This window comes from Aplidium turbinatum, chromosome 17 (assembly GCF_918807975.1).
Source record: "Aplidium turbinatum chromosome 17, kaAplTurb1.1, whole genome shotgun sequence".
NCBI classification, from domain to species: domain Eukaryota; kingdom Metazoa; phylum Chordata; class Ascidiacea; order Aplousobranchia; family Polyclinidae; genus Aplidium; species Aplidium turbinatum.
Genome location: NC_137488.1, coordinates 18,790,648 through 18,817,733, shown reverse-complemented (window position 1 = coordinate 18,817,733; position 27,086 = coordinate 18,790,648). Strand labels below are relative to the sequence as shown.

The following is a 27,086-nucleotide window of genomic DNA, read 5'->3' as shown; positions in this document are numbered from 1 at the left end:
CTTTGTTCTATTCTTTTCTCTTGATCTTTTCAGTTTGTTTGTTTGCGGAAACACCCTAACTCTTTTAAAATGTTTGCGGAAACTGCAATCAGCCACTTTGGCAAACTCTTAGGATTTTTAACGGAAATTACCGGAAATTTTAAACTGTTTGCGGAAACTCCAATCAGAGATGTTCTCTCGATCTTTTCAGTTTCTTTGTTTGCGGATACCGATACTCAGATACCCTAACCCTTTTAAAATGTTTGCGGAAACTGCGATCAGCGACTTCGGCTTTTTTTATTTTTTCTCTCGATCTTTTCAAGGTACGAACTGATGGTACAAATTGTTCATGGTACAAATTAGGTTGCATCCGAAAAGGCAAGGTACGAATTGTTCATGGTACGAATTAGGTTGCACCCGTTTGCTACAGCTTATTGAATTTGCACAGCTACTATGTAGCTACTGCCCAGTGCCCACTACTACAAGAAATATGTAGTTTCACTTGTCCTGTTAAAAAAGTATCATTACTACGATCTACTTTTGCTACTTTCCGCATGAGTCATGGATTAAAATTCTTTCAAATTTTACCCGAAGATTTTAGCTTGCTGTTCTATTCAAATGTTTTTTAACTTTTAGATTCAAGTAGTGTTTGTTTAATTTTCTTATTTGTTATAACGTTGCATTGATACTGTCGGCTGCTTACCTGCCAGTATCTAGCCATTTCACAACTTCCGTTTATGAAGGATACAGAAAAAAACCTGTACAGTCCGATGTATCCACAGCCAACAGGGCAAGGTCAGACATTGATGCCCCAATATGGAAACCTGTCTGGTGTTCAAGTCCCACAAGCTCCGGCTCCTGTCCCACAAGTTGGGGGTCCAATGCCGACTCCATCACCAGGCATGGTGCCACCTAATGGACGAAGTATGAACTTTTTAATTTGTACTTTCAACTTATTACCATTACCACTGTAGGATTGCTTTTTATAGAAATTTTTGTTTCATCAAAGGGCAATGATAAGATGGGCTACAAATTTTTGAATTTTGCTAAGATTATGAAATTACTGAAAGTTTTCTTTAAAACGGGAGGCAAAGCCCTCCCCCCTAGCATACGCCACTGTCTGTAGGCTATCATAAAACAACCTGGAACAAAAGAACAGAAAGAGCAGGGTTCGATCTTAGCGGTAGTCCGCTAGCCGCTAGCTAGTCCGCTAGCTAGTGAAAATTTGCGCGGACTAGTAGAAATGTTGCAGTACTAGTCCGATTGGCTAGTGAAAATATTCACCGGTGAAAAGTTTTGGTTTACAAAATGGCGATTGGTGACGTCACTCTCACCCTGAAATACTGCAGAAATTTGCTTGCCAGAGGCGAAATTGCACAAAGAAGACTGCAAAGTCGGTCAACTGAGCACGTGACTACTTTTTTCTCGCATTTTTGCTAGACATGTCACGTGGTAGGATACGGTGGTAGTGAGCACACCAGGTCGCCAGAGTTGCCAGTTTGGCTTTTTTGAAGCCAGATTTTGAAAATCTGGCTGTTTTTCAACTCGCTTCCAAGGCTAATTTTTTTTAAAATAAAAAAAGCCAGAAAAATTAGGCTTTTTCTGGCTTTTTTCATGTTTCATCAATTTTTTGTCAAATTAATAAAAAGCCAACATAATTTTGGCTTTTTTTGGCTTAATTTTCTCTTTTGCAATTTTTTTTAGGAAAAAAATTCGGTCTGCGTCAATTCGAGCACTAATTTCTACCTTATATTTGGTTGTAGTGTCCGACCGAATTTCGTTTTGAAGCCGAAGCTAGAAAATTTTTTAGTTGCTTGTCTTTTCATTAACTATGTTTCTGCGTTGTCGCTGAAGTCAAAGTTCGGTGGGACACTATTTGGTTGTGCACTTTTATATGTGTATGTTTAATGAATACTAATTGGCTTTTTCAGCTGTTTTTTTGCTGGCTTTATTTAGGCTTTTTTTGTGACTAGGTCTGGTTTTTTTTGGTGAAGACAGGTTGGCAACCCTGCAGGTCGCCAGCACGAAGCCAGCATCCCAGCTAGCAGCAGTTAGCAAAATTAACGTTTTTTTGTTGTTGATATATCGTGATCAAATGCTGATTCAATGTTACTACAGAGTGTCTAACGCTGAGTGTTAGCTGGGTAGTTATCGCTATTGTTAATACGTCATCAGACAATAGAAAGGTCAGTAAACTGGTCGGACTAGTGAAAAATCGTGCGGGCTAGTGAAAACGGGGAGCAACTAGTCCAGTGGGCTAGTGAAAATAAAAGTTAAGATCGACCCCTGAAGAGGTAGCTTAAGTAATATTACAGCAGTCATAAATATAATTGCCACACACAGTGAGCAAACGCGAGCAAATGATTGGCATGGAGCCAAGAGTGTCAATGATACATTGATACAGTATCGTTCCTTTATTGTAGTCTCATAAAATGTTAATTTTCAGTCCAAAAGGTGGTAGGCAAAACCAACCTCAATCAGCCTCAAATTTAGCAAGTGGCTTTCAAATGCCACAACATTGTGACAAGTAATCACGAAAATGTGTGGCAAAAGCTCCCTATTGTCCAACATATGAAACAATGGGTTTAGAAAAATTACATACTTTAGCACTTTCAGTTACAATTTTTAGCACTGCATGTTAATTGCCATAAACCTTTTACAGATTTGATGGACCCAAGATTTCCATTGGCTGCGTCACTTCAAGATCCTGACTTCCAAGCCCCTGCTCGACCCAACACTGGTCAAGTTGGCAGACCTATCTGGTTAAAAGCCAACTATTTCAAAGTTTCCATCCCAAATGGAGATATTCATCACTACGATATTGATATCAAGCCGGACAAATGCCCGAGACGAGTTAACCGGTCAGTTATAAGATAAATGTCTATGTATGTACAGATTAGTTTTTAAATACAATTTTTGACAAATTGACTGTGCAGTGTTGTAGATCTGCGATACACTATCTGAAATGTGTTATTAGACTATAGTTAGCAGTTGACTCATGTGTACAGTATATACATTGAGACGTGCGGTAGGCTGCTGCAAATTGTTTAAAATATAACCAGATCAGCTAAATAAATATTCGAAAACAGATAAAAAAGCTGACTACAGTATTAATATTGAGTAGCTTTTTAAGTTCTTCAATTGTACGGTAGTGTTTTTTCATAGTTTCATGATTTTAATTGTATTTTTATTTTAGAGAAATTATTAACACCATGGTGGAAAACTTTCGCACTGCTATATTTCAAGATCGAAAGCCAGTGTTTGATGGGAGAAAAAACTTGTACACTGCCCAACCTCTGCCTATTGACAAACAGAAGGTAAAATAGTATATATTTGTTACTTATACAATACGAATTTTGAAACTGGCTTGATCACAATCCTACACATAATGCATTTGTATTGTTATGCTTAACACTACATCATGTGTTCTCCTTTTTGTGGATCATAAGTGATACATAATGTTGTCACTGAAAAATGTTGCTTTTGAGAATAATTTAATGCAAATTTGTGCAGCACTGTCAGGTTAGCTCTTTTGCTTCCTGTCTATATTTGCCAGCTATCCAAGCTTATGTCTTTAGTGTGTTTATTTTCTATGCAAAAAGTGGAGTCCAGTGAGGTTTTATTTCAAACAAAGGTGCTTGTGTCGTCGCCAACAGTGATGCCATGCCAATTTTATTGTTAGATTGTGACGTCAACGCACTTGTAAATAGCTCATCCAATGGAGTCAGGTTTATTCGCTTTGTATCGGGTTTCGTCTGGTCAGAAAATCAGTCTTTTTTCACGTTGATTCGATGACAGCAGACGTTGAATCAATGAGCAAAAGGATTAATTGGCTGGGTGGGGTTGACAAGTCTTCATTGCGGAAGCAGATTAAAACAGGACGAAAAATCACAACTACAGAAAGTAATACGAATCAAAGACATAAATTCAGATAATATGAAACCAAGGAACTTTCAGAAATAATTAATGAAACTACCAGTCAACGTTTTATAGGCAGAGAAAACTTTTTCTCGAACCGTAGAAAATTTCATTGTCAGATCACCGCTTCAATGCGTGATGGAAATCTACAGATAAATCTGCATCAGGCATTGCAGAGTGCAAAAAACAGTGTTGCAGAACGCGTTTTCGAATATTAAATTCTCATCAGTGCAACTACGTTTATGAACGCAATAACAACGGTTAAATTTAAACTCAATACAATACATTACAAACATTATAAGGACATATTCTCAGTGTTCAATTGAATATTAATAAATCCAGAGACATCAGAAAATCACTTCCCGCATGCAATTCCAGACCGACATTACTCGCTTAAGGTTTTTTTTTTGTTACAACAAACTTAATATTCAAAGCAAAAAAGCCATCACAATGAACATCTACCGAAGTATACTAATTTACAGTACTTAGATAAGCACTGAAAATTAATAGACGGTATTGTTATTAATATCAATTCAATATGATTTCAGTGATTATAATACAATGTAATACAGTAGCGTATCCAATTAATTAGCGACGACCTTTTAAAGTACACGTTAATTCGAACAGAAATAAGAATTTATCAAAAGTCTCAGTCATTTTAGAAAGATTTCACCACCGGTTAGGTTGTGAAATCTTTTCAAATTTTGTGAAATCATATTCAAATTTTGTCCACAAAATTTGGTATCCCATGTAATTGCTTTACAACGATATCCAGGTCAATGGATTAATATTGTTTACCGTACCCTAAATATAACAACTGGGAGTGACAGGTTCGAATGTCAACCCCTACCCCGACTAGAGTAGGCATCCGTAGGCTTGGCATCTATCATAGCCATATCAGCGTGATGCTGATGATGAGATCGCTACTCTGCTTACATAACATCTTCACAATAGGATTTGTTGCACTTTACAATCAACTGGGAATGGTGGCTATGCCGCAACAATGCAATCCGTTTTAAATCTCGGAAAACCAAAAAGAGTTTGTCTGAAAATTTCTAAACCTGATTGTTTGTTGACGTTTCGTTGCGGTTGAGTGGTTTGACACCACCGAAACTTAATCACGTCATTTCCTGCTTTGTTTAGCTTGAGGTGGAAGTCACTCTGCCCGGTGAAGGCCGTGATCGAACATTCACTGTTGCCATCAAGTGGGTGTCTCGGGTGTCGCTCTACTCCCTCAAGTTGGCGCTGGAAGGGAAGATGCATGGCATCCCCTTTCAAACAGTTCAGGCGTTGGACGTCGTGATGAGGCACTTACCTTCAATGAGGTTGGTTACAAACACTTTGCATGCAATGAGTGGTGATATTTCAAAATGCAGTGAAATCACCTTTAACTTCTTCCTGTTTTTCTATTTTTCTGTCTCATTTTGTGGATATCGGGATAGTACGGGGTCTGACAAGGCACATCATCAGTTTCCATTCATCATTGGTTGGCATAAACTTGTAAGAAACTGCAAGCGCTGCCATTGCTTTTAAATGTATTAGTTTGACGGTTTATAGTTTCTTTCTGTGACTTGGCCAACATCAGTGGATCAACACCGTTGCAAGAACCTCGTCACCAAATCAGTTCTTTAGACATTTTTCAAATTAAAAAAAAAACGACTGATCTGTTGGCTCGGCCAGGATTAAGTTTTTCAGGTTTTCTCATCCTGAGGAATGATTCATCAGTGAATCTTTGTACCACATCATATTCATAGGTGTATGGTGTAGGCTACTGCAGGCTATCCATTTTGCCGGAATGGCCCGTTTCGGTGAGTCCGATTCGGTGAGTCCGATCCCTATTCATTGATTTTTTGAATTTTTTTTTTAAATTATCGGTTACCGTAGCTTAAGTATCATTGCCGTTTTAGGGTTAGAGGTTAGGAACTCACCGAATAGTAGCAGACCCCATTTTGCAGTTGTTTGGTTTTGCATAGTCTGGCTATTAGCTAACAAAGTTACAAACAAGTGGCATTCAATAACCTACTTTCACATCAGGTACACCCCTGTGGGCCGATCATTCTTTTCCGCACCTGAAGGTTACACTCCGCCTCTGGGAGGCGGCAGAGAGGTGTGGTTTGGATTCCACCAATCTATGCGTCCCTCGCAGTGGAAGATGATGCTTAATATTGACGGTATGCTTGATGGTTGATGAAATGTTGGATAGAGAAGCTTACGATGATTTTAAAACATCTAAACCTATTTCACTTCCTGAGTATCCGGGTATTATACTGATCCGAGACTTGTGATTGTATATATTTATGAGTTTTAAAATCATTTCGTTTCTTTTTTACCGTTTGTTGAATGACATTATCCGATGATGAACTGATTTAAAATTATTCTTCCAAACCAATAGTTTGTTTTAACTTTGTGAATCTTCGCTTGACTTCATCTATCAGTTAAAATGCAACTACAGTTTTTGTATAAGCTTGGGATTGGTATGGTATCGGTATAGTTATGGTAAGTTATTTACATAGAACACTGCATTGTGCTTCCCTTTGTTGAAACTGGCGTTTATTCAATTCATTTCTAGTCTTAAAAGTAATATACGAGGCGTTGAGTCAATGTAGACGTTGTGAGACGTTGAATCAATGTAGAAATGACAGATTTGCTGTCTGGCAGAGTCCATTGATTTGATGTCATTTCTTTGTGTCGCTGCAGTGTCTGCCACCGCCTTCTACCGTGCCCAGCCATGCGTACACTTCTTGTGTGACGTACTGGAGATGCATGTCGACGAATTGCGACTGATCCGAACTCTCTCTGATTCGCAACGCGTCAAATTCACCAAAGAAATTAGGGGATTGAAGGTACGAGCCATGGCCTGGCATTCATTTCGAATGGTGTGAAGTTACATATCCTTTTTAACGCAGCTTTTTCATCACATAAGAGTTTACATGTTTTTAGAATAGACGCAGTAACTAGTTGTACTGTGACGTTTGGAGCGTTTTAAAAAAGCTGGATCTACTCTATGTCTTTTACTTTAGCTTGTCCGGTTTCCATGCAGAAACTAGATTGGAAACTTTAACAACATGATCAGACAGAAGTTGATTGTAACCCCGAGTGCTCGTGTTGCAAAGCTTAATTAAATCACGTATTTACTCCAACTGTTATAAGACGCTTGATTTGTTTATTAATTTGTTGATTTAATTTTTACCTTTATCCTCAGGTTGAGATCACCCATTGTGGACACATGAGGAGGAAGTATCGTGTCTGCAATGTGACCAGACGATCCGCATCATCACAGACGTTCCCTCTTCAACTGGAGTCTGGACAGACAATGGAGTGCTCCGTGGCTCGGTACTTCCAAGAGAAGCATCACAAGACACTGCAGTGAGTCCACGACACGAAACAGAGTTCATTATTCGTGCTAAGTCGCGAAGCCCTGCATTTTTTGCATTCGATTGTAATTTCTTGCTATAAGGCAAAGCTCGCCTCAGTGTCTTACCAGAGTTGCGAGTGGTTTTGCCGCCTTGGAGCCAAGAGATCGTGGATTACAATTATCACCAAAGGCTAGTGGCTGATGTTTTGCTGCGTTTTCATTTGCAGATATCCTTTCTTGCCGTGCCTGCAAGTAGGCCAGGAGCAGAAGCACACATACCTTCCAATCGAGGTATGCAACATTGTGCAAGGACAGAGGTGCATTAAGAAACTGACTGACAGCCAAACATCCACAATGATCAAGGTAAGGTGCAACAAAGGCTGACTTTTGGCGAATTATCTCAAGTCTTTCCTAATGAAAAGTTATTTAAATAATTGCAAACCGAGATCACACCCTTCCTCGTACAAGTTAGCTGTTGGTTTTTTGAATTTTGTTATCAAAGTGAGAGGTTTTGCGGGCAAACTCCGCTGCTGCATTGGCAATGGTCACTTTCAAGCATTGAGGGCGCCAGATGAAATTGTTCTTCAGCGCAAAACTCAAAGTAGCAAAATTAAAAAGTACAGCCAAACTTTTAGACAAGTGGGTTGCTACGTTTGTGTGTTGTTATCTATATAAGAAACTACTTTCTTCAATAATTGTATTTCATCATCATCCAAACTCGGTTTTGTCCCCACTAATGTGGGTGGCTGATTCTTCCCTTGCAGCGATTGCCTTTACTCTTATTCTCTGTTCGTTCTGTCCATCGCATCTTCTTCCTTCAGTCCGACTTTGCTTCATTCTTCACCTGTTTTTTCATAATTGTGATTATTAAAATTTTAGGCCACCGCCAGATCCGCCCCCGACCGTGACAAGGAAATCGCTCAACTCGTCAAGAAGGCTCAGTTCAACAATGATCCGTATGTTAAAGAATTCGGAATACAAGTGAGTGTGCTTCGGGTCCTGAAGGCTCATGTCATTTTCTCACAAGTTTTTCGAATAGCTGACAGTGTTTTCACGATGCTGTTGTAACTCAAATAAAATTTATAATCTTACTGAAGATTGCATGTAAATAAGAAACTCCTCCTCATATTATCAAAGCGAAACAGGATGTGCGAAGAGGTTTTGGGCAGGGTAATTTTTCTCATAATGTTATAATCTTGCTTTCATCACTCCTATTTTGTATTGGGGCTATCAATATGTACTAGGTATTTTCTACGCCTTGATCCTGAGTATTTTCTGTACTTAGTCGTTGAGCAGTTGCTCTTATTTCAGTGTAGAATGTCAATGTCGTCGAAGAAACGTTTGCAGCGTAATGGTATGTCGCTTAGTTTGAATTATACTCGTAGACCCAGTGAGCAAACTTGATAACTGAAAACCAAGTCGATCGCACTGGTTGGATAGCTTCATGGAACGAGAATCAATCCTTTTTTATTGTCTGCAGCAAGTGTTAACCACTGGCTTGCCAAAGCAATGTTCAACCCCATTAGCGACCCTGGTGCATGCAATTAAATACCCCTGTTTTTATCTGCAGGTCATCGATGAAATGACAGAGGTCAGAGGTCGAGTGCTTCCCCCACCAAAAATACAATACGGAGGAGATGTAAGTTATGTTTGGTGAAATTGTTTCAACAAGTCTTTGACGTTCATCCAGAATTTAAAAAAATATTGAAATTCATCCAAAATTCAAAGTGATTTGTTGGAGCCCTTCACACAGTCAAACTTTCACTATTTTTTTTTATGTTTATTTCAAACATTCCGAAATAATTAACTTTCTTGATGTGTTTTAGACGCGGATGCAAGCCACCCCCAACCAGGGTGTGTGGGACATGAGGGGTAAACAGTTCCACTCTGGCATCAATATCGACGTATGGGCCATCGCCTGCTTTGCGCCTCAGAGAATGTGCTCGGTATGTTGTATGCTAGCTCTTGTGACGTCATAGCGAGGCTTGCTTGACTGTTTAGTTAAGGTTGTAAGCAGAGGCCATGCTAATAATGAAGTGCGCTGAAGGGCTGATAACAAGAGACCACATTTGAGAGTCCGTCCTGTATGCTTTAGATGTCACCGCCCCTCCAGCAGTAGGTACCAGGCATCAGTAGACAGTTCGTCATTTAAATCGCGCCGCCAGTCAATGGTTAATGCGTCGTTATGCCAGATGCAAGTGACTGCTAAGTAGCATTGCTTAGTTATTACAGAGCCTGCCTTGGAATACTAATACTTGTGCGTTGCATATGAAAATAATGATTGATAATATATAAAAAACTGCTTTCAACCAAAGTACTAAAAGCCTCAATTCCGCTGGCCATGTCCAAGATTACAAGCTTTCCAAACCCTTGACTGATTTATTGATTGATAGTAGCTTTATCCAAGCAAACAAGTTTGTTTATTTATATAGAGACACTGCTGCAATAAAACAGGTCTTAAAATATTCACAAAAACAACTCAGTATATTTATATCTGTTGTACGTTTGATTTATTGACAATATCCTTTTTGTGTGGAAGATTTTTTTTACTGGTTATGAGCTTTATCATTGGTAGGGCGAGGTTTTCTTTACGGTTCTATGATTCTCTAGGCTCATTGTGACTCACACAAAAAGCACCTAAAGTCACGTGTTGATAATGACGCAACAGCGCATTGTTCCGTGCACGTGATGATAACACTGTTGCGAAATATTCGCCTGGGGGCTGCTGTCGTTCTTGGCTAGCAATGCGAATTTCGTCGCGTTTGCTTTTAATTTACATTCAATAACACAGACACGACCAAACTCGACTTTCAGTTCACAATCTTACCCAGCTAGCAAAAGTTGTCATTTTTGCAAGTTCTTGACAACTGGTGATGTTGCAACGATGAAAAAAGAGCAGTTTTTGCTGACTGGGAACCCTGCTAGCAAAATATGTCTTATTTTCATTGAGTTAACGTCAAAAAAAATACTAAAAAGATACATTTTACCAGTTGGGAAAGCATCTTAGATTGTTGAACACCATTATGCAAAACATATCCGAAAACGTTGAATTATTGCAAATTATTTATTATTGAATTCCTGCACGCGTTGTCTTGAAAGTATTTGTTATAGTTATTACTTATTATTCCACGTGATGAGTGGCATTTGTTAACAGGAAGCTGCGTGACCTAAGTTCCTTGAGAGCAGAATTTAGGTTTTGAATTTCCACAGTTGCAATGTATTTGCAATTTTCATATGTTTTAAACCATAAACAGACATAACTCAGCAACAACACTACATTTAACATTATAAAAACAAAAAACAAAAAGCGAACGTTTTCGGCTAGTCATATAGCCCTTTTCAAGCCTATAAGAAAAATACATTTTTAAAAGAAATGCTAAAGAATCATATAGTATCACAGCAAAAATATGGTCAAATATTTTGGTTTATATGTTTTGGCCGAATGTTCTGATAATTGGAAGTTGTCAGTTAGATACATGGTACATGTTGCAGTCACGATCCGAGGTCCACTTGCAAGCAATGCCGAGAGCATTGCGATTAAGCAAACAACTTTGCAGACGTATCAATGTAAATAACTTAATTTTTCAGCGTGTTACAACTTTTGTTGGCCTTTCCAACATCAGTGTGTTAAATTCATAGTCTACTTAATTCCACAAACATGCAATAGCAACAACACCACAACGTGTAGAGTTGTTTCTATTATGGTAAAAGAGATTGAATTGTCATTGTAGCAATCCTGTAATCTTTTTGCTTTTGTATGTTCGCATGTAAGAAAATAAACTTTCGGTAACCAAAGTTTAGTTCTATTTCTTCATAGTTGAGCAATAATTTCAATAGGCGTCGTATCAAGATGGACTTGGAGTCAATGCAATAAAGAGTTGCAACAGAGTAGCTTTGTCATCGCTTTACAAACACCAACCTATGCTCAATCGTTGAGCCTGTGATACGGAAGTGGACTCTTGAATTGTTAGTTCAGTTGTTGATCGTATTGATCATCGAAATCTTGCTAGTTGCCATCTTGAAAGTCCTCTCACTCTTTCTGGCGTGTAACAATAGATGTGATTTTGTTTCAGGATCAGCAGTTGCGGAGCTTCATCAGAAGTCTTCAGAGGATATCGGAGGATGCTGGAATGCCCATCCGTGGCACTCCCGTGTTTTGTAAATACGCTCAAGGGTCAGAGCATGTTGAACCGCTGTTCAGGTGATTTTAATAAATCTACTCGAGTGCATACTGCATAGTGCATAGCCGAGTAGTAAGAGCTCTGGCATGGCGCTCGAAAGGACGCCAGTTCGACACCGCTCAAGAGTATGTGGCTGTTACTTTATGACATGATGCTTGCAGGCGGACAAAATTTGCTTTCTTGCCTTCCTATCCGCTTAATCTAAATCTTAACCACTAGCCATATACTTCGTTACGACAAAAGAACGTACGATTAGGCCGTTCAGCATTCAAATACGCGACCGACTTAGTTTCTACCTGAGTATCACAGCACAACAACAACAATCATTTTTATTTTGCACTCAATGCGACAACATGCAGTACAATGCAACCGCAGATGCAACGCAACATTTAGCTGCTTCCATGATGGCATATGTTAAGTGCCTTGCCTACACACAGCCGGGTGCTATGGAACTCTGTCGAAACGTGCACTCATCACTCGGCTTACCGTAGAAAAACATTAAAATTTCTTCACGTGAAATATAACTTTCATTTTCCTGATTTAAGTTATTAGAAACATATGTATTTTACAGCTCCCCAGTTGAGTATTGAACTTGTTATTTGTCAATGTGAACTTCGTTAAGTAATTGTGAATTTTATACTTATCGTATTTTTATCATCCAGGCATTTATGTGAAGAATTTCGAGCGCTACAGCTGATCGTGGTAATACTGCCTGGGAAAACCCCGGTTTATGGTGAGTGAAATTTGAAGATCATAGGTCGCCTTGACTAAGAATAATCATAAGACAGTGCAAACAGGTCAGTGGTAATGGGCCAACATGCAGCAAAGGATGTACGACTCGTATGTACGACTTGTACGAGGCTTACATGACGGCTGGCGGTTGTTTGCCGTCACCGGAACTCATTGGTGAACTCTCACAAATCTTCATTCTTTGCTTCTTGATGCACGAAAACGTATGCAGTGTGCACTCATTACCCAAGGTTGGGATTACTCTTTGGGCAACTTGGTGTGGGAAAACGGCGACTCAGGCCCAGATTCGATGCAGTCCGTTCAGTATGGTCCTACAAACCGTTCAATAAGTCTTGTTAGCGATCTATCAATACATACTTGAAAAACTAAGCGATTACCAGCGGATTTGTATGCTTTTGATGCCAATCTTTTCTGTTTCTTGGGTGGCAATATAACCTGCAGTATAACTTCATTCACAGCGGAAGTGAAGCGAGTTGGTGACACGCTGCTCGGTATCGCCACCCAGTGTGTGCAGGTTAAGAACGTCATTAAAACATCCCCACAAACTTTGTCCAATCTCTGCCTCAAGATCAATGTCAAGCTTGGTGGTGTCAACAATATCCTTGTTCCTTCGCTTAGGTATGCTCTAGTTGGATTAATATCGTTGATGACTTGAACTTACAGCAACAGTGAGCACTATAAGAGAAATAGCTTATTTTTCTAATTTGTTTTTGTTGATAACCAAGCCTCTCTACCAATATGAAGGAGATGTTGCTTTGTTAGTATTTTGTGTTGTTTTCAAACTCGTAATTGACTGTTTCGTTCCATGTAGGTGTAAGGTTCAAGCTACATTGCCTTTCTGCTTTAGATAAACAAATTTTAATTGTTATTTCACATTTGCTATATTTTTAGTTCATTCCTCGGAAAGATTGTATGCTGCTTTACAAATTTTAATTTTGCATGCTGCTACAATCCAACAACGCGGACGCTTATGATCGCGTTAGCGCGTTTGTCTCCACAAAGTCTTTGTCTCTCGTGCAAAATTGTCTCTAAGTGTTTCGTTATTTGATGGTTTTATCCAATTGTCGAGTCTGCAGCGTAACACCGCTTTGCATTCCAGACCACAAGTTTTCAACGACCCTGTCATCTTCTTCGGAGCTGACGTCACACATCCACCCGCTGGAGACATGCGGAAGCCATCCATCGCCGCGGTACGTCCTGACCGAGATGGTTATAGGCTTTGAAATCGTACGGCGGCTTGTGTTATGTTTGTGTTCCGTTCCCTGCGTAGCAATAAATTTTTGTCACATCCAGGCTTACACCCTGTGATTGAAGATTTAAATTAAATAGTTAGGAAGGTAAGAAAGCCAAGTTTTCGTGTCCACCTTCAAGTGTCATTAGTTGCCTTTATAAAAGATACAGCAACATGCTTTTGTTTTGAGCGGTGTCGAACCTGCGTCTTTTCGAACCAGGGCTCTCACCACTCGGTTATGCAACCGGCAACAATGGAGGAAATTCTCATAACTCACGTTTTAATCTCTGCCTACCTAGCAAAAGTTGCCTTTTTCACAATTTGACGTCTAGTGATTATGGAAGACTTTTGCCGGCTGGGTGGTGGCACGTGGACGCCTCTATTTTGTGCGCGTTCTATACACGTCTGTATTTGCTGCAAGACTTTGCAACTAGCTTCACAATGTAGATTTTAACGACCTGTTTTAGCCTGATGCTGCGAGTTCGCTGTGGTAATAGCGGTTTGCACTTGCTTTTGGAATACAATTCCCTAGTCATATGCTATGACGAAATCTACATTGTGAAGTAAGCAACGATCATGCTGCTAAAAGCGAAACTCAATCAATTGCTTTGCAACTAGGCTTTAACATGTCATGTGTCGGTGCAGGTGGTGGGCAGCATGGATGCTCACCCGTCGCGATACAGCGCCACAGTGCGAGTACAAGCCCACCGTGAAGAGATCATTCGCGATCTTGCTGTGATGGTGAGAGATCTTATGATCGAGTTCTACAAGGCGACACACTACAAGCCTGTACGAATAATCATGTACAGAGACGGAGTTTCTGAAGGACAGTTCCAGCAGGTTTGTAGTTACAATGTGTGGAGACTCAAATGAAGTCTCCAAGACTCCGTAATTACTATGTAGTCTCCTATGAAAATAGCGTTGGTTGGTCCCAACTATAGTCTCATAAGAATCTTCTCTCATTCCATTCATGCTTAATTAGGGTTTGAATGATTGCAAGCTTGCTTCTTGTTTAGTGCATTCAGTGTATGCTGGCATTTGCGCAACAACCTAATTTCGTATCAAAATTTATTTTCGTTATAAATAATAACATCTTAAGCTTATTGAAAAAAATAAGAATTCTTTTGTCGGTGATCATAGAAAACAACCTGAGCCGCCGCTCAATCGATCAACCAGTTGCTCTCATTGGTTTTAAATCGCCTCGCCCTTCCACATTACATTGAAGCAATGTATAAATGTGCAGGTATTATCGACTGAGTTGAGGGCGATCCGAGAGGCTTGTACGATGTTGGAGGTTGGATATCAACCAGGGATCACTTTCATAGTCGTCCAAAAGCGTCATCATACACGTCTCTTCTGCCGCAGTCCGGAGGACAGGAGCGGAAAAAGCGGAAATATTCCGGCAGGGACCACAGTGGACATCGGGGTGTGCCATCCTACCGAGTTTGACTTTTATCTATGTAGCCATGCCGGTATCCAGGTTAGTACAATGTGTGAATGGTGTAGGAATAGCATGTATAGTATGTATTTCAGAGATAAAATGCAGCAGTTGCAGTTAAAGTGCTCGATGCAGCAAGCTGAGCTACCAACGTTTGCATTTACAACTTTTTTTTTGTCAGTTTTTGATGTAAATATGTGTTTGAGCATGGGATAAGCCCTATAAAGCATCTTTTTGTGCCACCCCTGTTAAAAAGATTTTTCACTAAAGTCACCGGCTTTCAGAAAAATACCATTAGGACTGCTATACCATCATACCACCGATTGCTTTGTGAAGAAGAGTGATGACAAGCAAAAGAATGGTGTCATATGGTGTGAACATTATGCTACAGTTTTACTTTACGTGTTCTTCCATTTTTTGGTCATAAACAGCTTTTGTGACCACGTGTAGAGTCATATGTGCCTTCTAGTGTGTCATCAACCAGAGTGGCTAGGTCACACATGTGAGATAACTGATGTCATCCACCAGGGAACCTCCCGACCATCGCATTACCACGTTCTATGGGACGACAACAACTTCTTGGCGGATGAGTTACAGATCCTGACCTACCAGCTCTGCCACACTTACGTCCGCTGCACACGATCCGTGTCCATTCCTGCCCCGGCCTATTACGCCCATTTGGTTGCGTTCAGAGCCCGGTACCACCTTGTTGATACGGAACACGACAGGTATGCAAATCATTGTTGCTAGCGAAGTCATTCGTTCGTGCTTTCTTTTTTGACAATTACTTTGATAAATTCGTCTGTCTGCTTGAATGTGCTTGAGGGAACACTAATAAAGTTTACCTCAAAACAAAAGAAAGGTTGAAATGTGGGGTTACAAATATCAAACTACTTGATATTGTTTCAGCGGCGAAGGCTCCCTTCAGAGCGGACACACCCAGCACGACCAAGACTCTCAGCTACAAGCAATGTCGAAGGCCGTGGTGGTCCACCAGAACACTGTTCGCAACATGTATTTCGCTTAAACACCTCCAGGGCTGTTCACGTCACGCATGACGCTAGTTTCTTGATTTGTCCTTCTCCAATGACGCAGAATATAACATTCTTTTTTTTTAACCTGTAGCAACATAAAAGCTTGAATATGGTCATAGACATAAGAAAAGCATAAGCAATGAGGAAAAAGTGAGTGTAGTTTACGAAAGCGATAAAAAATATAAGGGACTAACATTTAAGAAAATTCTATGTTTTTTTGTTAAATCTATGACCATGTTCAAGCTTTCATCTTAACGCAAAACAGCGATACCGACAATCCCCCCAAAAGCGCCATGACGTTTGAACGGCCCTTTCATGCATTTTGCTGTTACTCCCTGAGCTTCTATAAACAGCCGAGTAGTTAGTTATTTGTGTTGTAACAAAACTAGTTTGGAATTCTTATACTTTTGACTGGTATGTTTCTACCTTTGCTGTTTGTGTTTGTTTTAGCTAAATGAAGGGGACTGATTGTGATAAAACCCTTGTCAAGTCTTCGGGGGATCTCTTACCCGCAGAAACAAAATCATGCATAGGTGCGTTGTTATAGCGGGGCTGTCCCGAAATTGTTTTGTATTTACCAAACAACATCAGCTATGAAATTGAGATTTCGGTTAAAGTTTTAAAAATATTTAACTTTTCCATTGCAAACCATGCAAAGAAGTCTTGAAACAGTTTTTTGTTAAAGATAAGTTTTATCTTAGAAGTGGAATGCAATATAGACGTTTTTAGGGACAATGCCGAAACAAATGAACAGATTTAAATTGTGTTTTTTTGAAGTAAAATTGAGTAATTCCAGGGCTCTCACTGGAATCAGAAATAAAATGTATATTTGAATCATCTTATTGCACGAGCCTTTCTTAATTAACAGGATGCTTGTAGCTATTTCGAGCATCCTTTGCAGTGACGTTTTTGTGTATTTTGCAAAATGAGCGAGAGATAATGTTCATGACTTAAACATTCACTATTTTATTCGCATCATGTTCTTACCTTTTAGTCAACTTTTAATCTGTCATCAGCGCAGTCTGCTTGCAATGTTGAATTCCTCGCCTTACCACCTTATGGCGTGTCAATGTCAGGAGGGGCTTTCAAAATACTAATTGTTTTTCTAACTTTTCGTCTTGAAATTTTGTTGCAAAAATGTCATCCAAAGTTGATTGCTGTTTTGTTGCAGCAATCAAGCCAATCTTTTCGCACAAAAGCTGCCTTCCACCGCGTTTTAACAGAAAACTGATGTAGGTTTTTCAAACGAGACCGAGTGTCAATCTGACTGCTACCCTTCGAAACGTTTGTCATGCCGCAAATCGAACCTTTGCGTTCCATTTCTAAATTATTCCTTCAACTTCATCACAACTCCATGCCAAGCTTAAAAATCTCCTGGCAACATCTTCATTTCATGGCCCATTCGCCGCTGACGTGTTTTTGTGTAAATACATTTCCAGGCTCTCTTTCCTAGCCACCATATAAATTGCCGGTGTATTTATATCATTGATGAAATGCATAGGCGCCGATCAAGTTTGGTTCAAGACGCTTTTCTTATCCTGAACATTTTCTTTGTATAATTTATTCTGAAGCCTGATGCGCCACAAGAGTTGGTTGCCTTCTGCTTAAGTCTCGTAACAAGTGACTTTGTTTCGTCATAAGAGGGCCACGCGAAGTGGAATTCGAACCTATGTTGCCAGTTCAACATACACGTGGCTGGCCGTTCTAATATTTATTTTGCGTGTCTACTCACGTCAGTCTGCTGAAGTGCCTGCATATTGCTAACTTTGAGATGTTGCAATGGTAGGTGGGAACACGATACCTGCTTCAATTGCACCATCTCGCGCACCTCATCAGTACATCATTGAACTGACGATGAAACAGATTATTGTGTGTTGTCAAAGCCGATTAATTATTTCACCTTCATGTTCTCTTCCCGACAACAAATCGGTCCTTTTTTACAATGATTTAACGTCTGCATAAAAAGTAAAAAAGGACCAATTTGCTGGTCGGCTTATGTGTTGTCCTTGTGCGTGGATGGGGTGTGTCGAAGGCGTTGCCAGGCAGGCGATCGTTGTCATAGCAACCAAATGACCATAGAGAGGTTGCTGCTCTGCGGTGGATCATTTGCGTCGCAGGACGCTTGCCTGGCGTCGAAGACCCTTCAAAATTGTCAGTTTGCTCAAATACTAATCGCTTGTCATTGTCCCGAAGTAAATCACTGTTGTGTAGGAATCCTTTGAACAATCTGGTTTGTTCTGTACGATTTGTGGTTCGTGAAATATTAGCTTCCATGCTGCTGTTGAAGTCGCATTTCGCTTTGATGTGAAAAGGTTTGGACAAAGTGCATGTCCCTGTGTTGTGTTCGGTACCTCGCGCCTTGCATTGACTATACGGGTAATGCTGTAGCGACTGCATATGTTAACAAATGTCGTTTTGATAATAAACCATCGATAGAGTGAAAATGTTGTGGCTTTCTCGAGCGGCTGACTCCACAATCACGCATTGGATCGGGAGCAAGACGGACTATATTAGAGGCCATGACAACGTACAATGGGATTGTTAAAACTGGGGGCAGATAGTGACGTCATAGTGCCATTGTCTTCAATTGAACCGACATTGAACGTTAAGATTTATAACACTGAAACGAAAGCTGTGGCAGCTTTAAAAAATTAATACTGTATGTTGTTACAGAACGGTCGCCTACTGAAAGTTGAAATAAATCGCCAAGCAGGCTACGCTACTCGTCTTGTAAACAATTTAAGTATTTTTTAATCTTGTATCAAACGGGCCCATCACAAACTTGTAAAAGGAAAAATACAATTAAATCGTTCGTGATACTGATATTGTACCACACCAACCTTGAAAATTGCGGTGGATGAGCCATGATAACACTGAGATATTTAAAAAAGTGGTAACATCACTAGCCAAAAGTATGTAAAAAACAATGCACCAGCTACTCGTAGCCTAGACTCGGTTAGTTAAAAGATTAATTGTTAACGTGTAAAAAGTAATGCATCATTCACCAAGCCTTATAAACAAGTCAATATCGAGACAAGGCTGATACGCATCATCTTTAGTAGGTCAATATAATTTGACTATTATGCTAACCCGACTTATAGTAGTATTAATGAGAACACTCAAGAAAAAAACAAGATAAATATCCAGAAAAGCTCATAAACTAACGTTAACTAATCCATGATAATTAACTCCCAAGCTTGAGAATCTGTCTCGGCTCTTTGTCAGATCTGGGACAATAAAGTGAAGAATAGTTGTTAAAAAAGATATTGCTTAAAATACGACAGTGAGCTTTCGAAACTTTTCGAAACATTCGAAACAACTTTCGAACGTTTTTTGAAGCAAAAACGTTCCGAAGAAAAGAAAAATCATCAGTGTTTTTGACAATTGATGTGAGTCTTGTAAGTGTTCTAGTACTGGGCAACTTAAAATCCCGTCTCAGTCGGTTGTATGAGCTTCTGGACAAAGAAAAATATTCGAAGGACCTAACGATTGTTTCCACGGTGTATTTCTTTTCTATAGCCGGCATAAAATTCATAGATTTCATCTGTTGTAAAAGAATGCTTTGTTGATGAGATAATTCCATATAATGCAAGAATCTCACAGCTTCTTGAATTTGTGACCATCTGGAACATTTACTTGCTGATAGAGACGTTATAGAGCATTTTACTCCAGAATGAAATGCTTCAAAGCTCAGATTGTCATCAATTCTTAACACAAACTTGGGTATGCCGGAATCTTGCATAAATTCCTTGCATTGAAAAACAAGCGTCTGATGAGCCCGAAATACAACAATGTCATCACCTGCTAAAAAAGGAAATTGGACACTAAAAGCATTAGCCAGGAGATTTTCAAAGCTCACAATAATGTCACTTTTGTCAAAACTAGGTAATTCATCAACAGGCTGATTGCGAATTCCACTTAACGCCCTTTGAGTACTTCTAGGAAGAAACGGTGTTGAAGGAACTAAACTCAAAGGGACACAGGTAAACACAGATGGTGGATACAAAGGTCTTACTTTCCCATACTTGATGGTGGTAGGATAGTTTTCTGGCCAATGGCGTTCACAAACGACGGTGTCCTTTGAGTCGGGAATATTATCCCTTGGGATAGTGGCAAGCCATCTATCACGTTCCGGTTGGCATTTAGGCAGTCTAAACACTGCAACTTTATTTTCTTCACTATAATTTCCATTGCAATTAAAGACACAGCACTTCTTAACCATATTTACAAGAGTACTAATATATCACAAACAACGCTTCACAACGTAAAACAAATCAAATATAAGATTGAATCAAATATAGACGTATTAAGACGTTAAATAGCCTATCCATCAAGGCTGCTCAAGAGTAGACCCTCCGGGCCTCCGCCCTAATAGCTCAAATGACGACCAGCAATTTAATTAGGCTATGCTGTTTCGAATCAAATCATCCATGAACGTAAAAACAATCATTGTATTACAACCGGAAAAGCAGCTTACCATGCAATAGCACTGGGGGTTGGAAAACTTTTTGACTGATGATATCAATTTGTTTATTGCAAAAATTTCCGAAATATGGATTAGGGCCTAGGGGGAAGCCAAGAAAAGTATAAGTTGCTTCAAATCAAAATGAAATGATAAAAAAAATACGCCGGAAAAGGCAAAAGTAAATTATTCGTTTTCTACCTCACAGAAACTAATAGGCCTATTTGAGATTCTCAAACTAGTAGCCTAGTTTAGTAGTTCTGTATGGCAGTTTCATACACTCAGCTGGTGATCTCAAGAACTGCTGACTTGTAGGAGACTCTCTCATTCATATAGGTATCAGACGTGTTGGGTCAAATTTAGTCTGGCAGCTTATTAGGCCTACGTTCTCAGATTCTCCAGTTTTTCACTGTCGTTTCAAACGCACAACCAAATGAAATTGCTTAGATTTGGAAACGATTAAAAAAACATATTTTGAAATACCAAAACAAATCAAAGTAGGCTATTTCTGTTTCAAATATCGATCTATCTCATCCTTATGCTGATATAGGACACCTATAAATTACTTTCCTACCAAGTTTAGAGTTCTAACTTAAGTAGGCTACTGTACCGGTATTCATTAAAGTAAAATAACTCCTGACTACCCTGCACTAAATGCACTGCAAAATGGAAGCATCTGCAGAGAAATTTCATTGAAGACAATGGCACTATGACGTCACTATCTGCCCCCAGTTTTAACAATCCCATTGTACGTTGTCATGGCCTCTAATATAGTCCGTCTTGATCGGGAGTCATCTTCCATCGGAAGAGATTGCTTTTATTACTCCCGCTTCCGCAGCGGGCTCTATTCAAGCAACACCACTCTTCTATCAAGGGTGGGGACTTGTTGAAGGCTGATTGATCGACCAACGAGAGTGGAGTTTGTTGGGATCCGACCGTGAGAAGTGGAAATCCCATGTGGGTCTACTGGAGTAGAAATGCCCCGTAAAACCAGCACGTCAACAACACTCCATGGTGATTATGGTACTCACCATTTCCTACTAGGCGGAACCTCGAGAGTTTTCATTATATTTACACTGTACTAGAAGTTTCGAGCCGTTGGCGTACGTCTGGTCACCAAGGCTAACATAATGAAGTACAGTAGAACTCGGTTAATCCGGATAAAACTGGAAGTACAAATGATTTGTAACCTTTTTCTTGAGAAACAGCTTTGGATTATTTAATCCGGATCTTCGCCTATTCCGGACAAAAGTTGCGCTTTCTCTATCGCTTTATCCGGATTTGCCCGATTTTTTGTAAGTTTTCCATAGAAACTCGTCTTCGGTAACTGTTTTCAAAAGTTTTGAGTGACTACAGATTATTCCGACACGCATGTCTGAAGATGTAACTTTTGCCAGTGTGTTCTTGCGTTAGACGCAGAGTCTACAAATACATTCATTTTACATGCATTTCAAAAGAACTCTATCACTGGGTCGCTAATGTGGTGTGATCGCCCGTCTCGGAATTGGCAGATGACCACACTAATGCGTTCAATTTCGGTGATTTTTACCGATACCCTTCTATTTAGATTTTAGGTAACGTCACGCTTGATAGAACCGTCATCGGTTAATCCGGATCTTCGCCTAATCCGGATGGAATTGCCGGTCAAATCGAATCCGGATTAACCGAGTTCTACTGTAGTTGAAGTGCTCCCTGGTCTGAATTATTCAGTCCACTTAGGGAACGTTCAAATATTACGTAACGCTTTTTTTCCGAATTTTTGACCCCCCCCTCCCCCATGTAACGCTTTTTTCAATCCCCTTCTCCCCCATGTAACGCTTTTTCACTACGAATTCAGCACAAAAAACTACCATTCCGTACTAGAAAGCGTTACGTAACGTTTTGCTTGAACCCCCTCCCCCCCGATGTGACGCTAACGTAACGCTTTGCATAACCCCCCCTCCCCCTCGAAGGCGTTACGTAATATTTGAACGTTCCCTTAGTGCTTTTGAATGAGGCTGTTGAAGTGATCGGATACCATGTTTGACGCCAATCATACCTTTGGTAAGAATAGCTTTCGAAAGGAGTCTTGTAAAAGATAAAAATGACTAAACGTTTTTATTCGAAGCACGAAAAAAGTGCTTGTATCAATATGTTAACTCTACATACCAATAATAACCTAATTAACACGCCCGTCACAGTAGAGCAGTGTATGTTCTTGTCCGCCCTGATGGCTCAGTTGGTTAGCGGGTGACTTCTGGAACGAAATAGCTTCAAGATCAAGCGGCGCTGGTTCGACTCTCGTGGTGTGCGCTTGAGCAATGCATGTTAAGGACTGCTCTCCATTCAGCGGCATCTAATGGGTGGAATAAATTCCCCGGCAACAAGACTTCAACAATCGGAAGCTAGTACCAATCCACAAGACAAAGTTATCTCCGGTTTGTTTATCAGATCGTTTTTTCGAACGATCTCAGACAACCAGCTTGAATCTCTGTGGAAGCTTCACAATCATTCCTTATGGTGAAAGCAGAAAACTTTTGTCCACACAGTTCAGAGTTGGAACAAACATGATTGTGAATGTAGTTAATTAGGCTTCACATTTTCATGCTGAAGACTGAAGGACTGAAGAATTGTTGGATATGCTAGAGATGAGAGAGACCATAGACCAAATGGCAAGGGCAAATGGAGTAAGATGGTATGGACATGTGATAAGGAGGGAAGAAGGAAATTTTCTTAGAAAGGTACTAGATCTAAAGGTGGATGGGAAGAGGAAACGCGGTCGTCCAAGAAGAACGTGGAAACAACAAGTGAAGGATGAATTTAAAAAAGTCGGACTGAAGGAGGAAGATGCAAGGGACAGGGTGAAATGGAGAAAAGGGATAAAAACAATTGCTGCGCGGAAACAATCGGCCACCCCCACTAGTGGGGAACAAACCGACGATGGATTATGATGATGATGATGCTGTTGACACTTTTTGTTGTGTACTGCATTTCAAAAAACGTCTGATCCAAATTACATTTGGTAAGTTGCGCTATGATATTTTCTTGTTGAGCCGCTAGTTGGAGTCCACAAGGGACTTTTACATCGCAGCCTAATCTTCATGAAATGCAATTTTACTGTCCTGGATAAAATCAAGCTATAAAAAAATATTGATAAACATAAACAATGAAACTAGGTGTAGCTAATTAATTGGATTTCGAAGTAATTGCAAATTTCAGAACCAGTCTATGTAAGTGATCCAACTCTGCCACAAATACTGCATTCGCAACTTGGTAAAAAGTTCAATACAAACAAATGACTTGACATGAGACATTTGTAACACTCTGGATCCAGTCGTCATACAGACAACAAGAAATAGAAATCGATTCCAGAAGAAAATTATATTGCGACGAAAGAACTTTAGATCAGCGAGTTTGGCAGCAACTAGACACAGTTTGATTTTAATACAAAGTAATTTAATATCTAAAACCTATCAACATAAATACAATACCCGAGTTGTTTGTATTTACAAACATGATCGTGTCTAATTGAGAACAATTAAAGCTTTTGGCGTTCTTTGCCAACAATGGGAACATTTCTTTCCTCCCATATAGGAACTCCGTCGCAAGCACAAAAGCGTTTAAGATTTTGCATTAGTCCAGCTGAGCGGGCGATGATCCCACACAAAATTCCGCGGCCCACATTTCCGTCAAGTTTCGAGGCTTCGTTCCCACCACGGCCCAAGTCATCAGCATGTTCGTGAATAACCAAAGACCGGCCTATCATGTCCCAAACTTTCAAACGGTTGTCAGTAAATTTAAATGTAGATCGTCCACTCGCTTTGGCGATGATATTACCGAGATCACCCAGGTGCCTCTCTTCACTATTCCTGTCCCCATGCAAATGACCCGAAGGATTATAATGACCACCACAGCTATCACACCCCTGGGACAGGTCACCATATTCGTGTACGCTTAAACCATGCTTCCCGGGCAACAAACCATCAACTATCCCGTCAAAAAGACACAAGTCCTTGTTTAATTGAACTATTCTTACAACTCCCTTCGCGGCCGGGCCTGACAACTCTGCCACAGCAGCGCCCAAATTCCCACGTTCTTTATTCGATCCATAACCAACCAGGGCGGCCCGTTTTCCAGATGCTTCTATAACATCTTGCACCTCTTGCCATGACAAGCTACTCTCAACCACAACCTGTTGTTTGTTGGAGTCCACCGATATCAGCTTCACTGGGGTGCCGGACAAACTTCCCTTCACTGCATTGACGCAGGCGTCGCATGTCATTTCGACAGAAAATTCCATCTGAGTTGTAACTTCCATTGTTGCTATTGCGAAGGTTCAACAAAAAAACAACTAAAAACTCTTCAACTTGCCTTAGACCTCTGTCATGCGTCCCTAGTGCATTCAACAAAGAATCGTTATAAAAGACAACTCGTACAAAACTAGACAACAAAACGGTCAATAAAGCAACGAAATAAGACATATAAGATACATGAAATCGTGGGAGACGCATACAATAAACTTATTACAAAGCAGATGTAAACAATCGATATTTAATCAAATTTAAAGGGATTAAAAAAATGCTCATTTTAATGTCAAGCATTGAAAAAAGTAATGATTAATCTCGGGATAACTAAACCACACACTCTTGAAATTGTCAAGCAGTCATTCTTCGACAAACGGAGTACCACGAAATAAGGAAAACTCCACTTAATATTCCCATCAACCCTGGAGCATGCAACCAACCAAAGTATCAAAATGACATGGATCGAGTTAAAGGCAGGCACTCTATCTCCACTTATTCGGTCAGTTAAAAATAAGAAAAACTGTAACAATCCAAGTTGATAGAATTACTGACAAAGACGCCAGAAACCAAAATAATCTGACTGCACATGCTGTTTCATAAAAATGATCACAAGTAGAATCTGCTTTGTGAGTCAACTTTAACCATCACATATTTTGACATATAAAGCAGAAACATTCATTAGAAAACATAACTTTGCTTGCCTTGCGTAAGATTTCATTTGTAATGTATATTTTTGTTTTGAAACATTTTTAAAATCACAAAATTTGTCCTTCACAAATTAGTTCATGAAAAGTTTGAAAAATTTCCTGTGACACATTAGTACACAAAGTATAAAAATAGTAAAAATTACAAAAATAAACATTTTCATTTAACACAAGTGACAGCACATTTGTGTAACTTACATTTAAAAAGCGCATTACAAATATAACTTGGGTACAGAGGTGATTTTTTCAACCATAAACACGTATAGCTCGGCAACAATAAAACATTTAACATGGTAACACAAAAATAAATAAAGCGAACGTTTTCGACTACATAATTAGTCCTTTTCAAGCCTATAAAAAAGTATTTATACAGTGCATAAGAAAATACTAGAGAAACACAATATAACATCAAAAATATTGCTTCATCTAAACATTGAAAGACTGCCTATTCTGCTCACATACAAAATGACAACACAACGGATCAAGTAGACTAGTAGAGAATTAAGCTCAGAGGAGAAGTATCCAGGCAGATTGCGCAAGATGGACTTAAGCACAAAACGAGATAATTGCACAAAACAAAAGCAACAATGAGTGAAACACACGTGACAATTCAATCAAAGACGATTAAGAGATAGGAGGCACCGCCGGCAAACAATTGCCTGTTGGGCCCTGGGTTGAAAGATTTGATAATTTGTGCCTCGTGAATCTTGGTGTCGAACTCGGACAATCAATTACGAACAATGTCGAAAGAATCCTATGACAGTTTATTACTTGAACATTGAACATCTGAATTTGGCTAATCTAAGTAAAAACAGTGCAATTAAAGACAATATTCGAAACTGCCAATCGTGTTCTCGTAATAGAACTTAATTCTCTACTTGATCCGTTGTGTTGTGTAGTTATTTTCTGTGTGAGCAGGATAGGCAGTCTTTCAAAGTTCAGATTAAACAATATTTTTGACGTTATACTGTGTTTCTCTAGTATTTTCTCATACGATGTAAAACTACTTTTTCTTTTATAGGCTTGAAAAGGATTATATGGAGTCTTCGAAATTAGCCTCGGCGATTGCCGAGATGATTGCCAACGCAGATGCATGAATGGCGCATTAGCGTCGGCAATAAAAATGCCGAAGCCACACGAGCGCTTGTAAGAACCACAAGATTACAAAAAAAAATAATTTTCTTAGACTACACCCTTTGCGGGCGCTGAGACACGTGCCCAGCTAGGAGAATTGAATCTTTTATAGAAATATCACCCTATTTGCATTGATTTAACGCCAGTAGACGCCAGCATCTACTCCTTATTGCGCATCGCTTTTCGTTATCTCGTCCAGCTGATACAGCATCTGATGATACCGATTCTAACTAGTTCTTTATCAAACAGACTTTGTGTTGCTCCCAGTGTCCCAATTGTGCCGAAATTATGTTAGCTTATACGTAAATCGAGGCAATCTTTCGCAGAGAGCAATTAATATGTTACCAGTACCTGGTTGAGCAATTAACGTTATTTTATGATAATTCAACGTCGCTAGATGTCAAATTAATGTAAAACAAACGTAAATTTCTTATCGGGCATTGTTGTTACGCTATATAACCCGCCGGGAACATACTCCCCCCTCTGTGAGTTATTTAACGTGAATTACCGTAACAGCGTGAGTATCGCGTTGCTCGCTTTATCGCTACTTTTGGTATTATTACATCACAACATGTTTTGGCACAATCTTTTCGTAATAGGCTAAATGTTTACAGCAA

The 27,086-nt window shown here is 39.6% G+C and overlaps 2 protein-coding genes across 2 annotated transcripts; one reads left to right on the top strand and one right to left on the bottom strand.

Annotated features, from left to right (window-relative positions):
* The first annotated feature begins 690 nt into the window (after positions 1-690).
* LOC145786315 (protein argonaute-2-like) lies at positions 691-18,324 on the top strand. The gene is made up of 19 exons (XM_082597955.1): positions 691-903; positions 2,642-2,840; positions 3,176-3,296; positions 5,041-5,222; positions 5,932-6,068; positions 6,595-6,740; positions 7,100-7,263; positions 7,480-7,615; positions 8,132-8,233; positions 8,823-8,891; positions 9,079-9,198; positions 11,326-11,453; positions 12,096-12,166; positions 12,642-12,801; positions 13,283-13,373; positions 14,060-14,254; positions 14,658-14,894; positions 15,381-15,580; positions 15,762-18,324. The coding sequence occupies exons 1-19, from the start codon at positions 717-719 to the stop codon at positions 15,877-15,879; spliced, it is 2,763 nt and encodes a 920-aa protein (XP_082454081.1). The 5' UTR covers positions 691-716; the 3' UTR covers positions 15,880-18,324.
* A 5,369-nt stretch (positions 18,325-23,693) lies between these two features.
* LOC145786548 (copper chaperone for superoxide dismutase-like) lies at positions 23,694-26,182 on the bottom strand. The gene has a single exon (XM_082598221.1). It carries the CDS (start codon positions 24,643-24,645, stop codon positions 23,866-23,868), a length of 780 nt encoding a protein of 259 aa, XP_082454347.1. The 5' UTR covers positions 24,646-26,182; the 3' UTR covers positions 23,694-23,865.
* Positions 26,183-27,086: the final 904 nt, after the last annotated feature.

What these genes read in the sequence shown, in the direction of transcription:
- LOC145786315 (XM_082597955.1), top strand. Translation starts at nt 717, where the DNA reads ATGAAGGATACAGAAAAAAACCTGTACAGTCCGATGTATCCACAGCCA. An exon ending in GGTGCCACCTAATGGACGAA is followed by an intron (nt 904 to 2,641) that starts GTATGAACTTTT and finishes AACCTTTTACAG; the next exon opens with ATTTGATGGACCCAAGATTT. An exon ending in CATGTTGAACCGCTGTTCAG is followed by an intron (nt 11,454 to 12,095) that starts GTGATTTTAATA and finishes TTTATCATCCAG; the next exon opens with GCATTTATGTGAAGAATTTC.
- LOC145786548 (XM_082598221.1), bottom strand. Translation starts at nt 24,645, where the DNA reads ATGGAAGTTACAACTCAGATGGAATTTTCTGTCGAAATGACATGCGAC.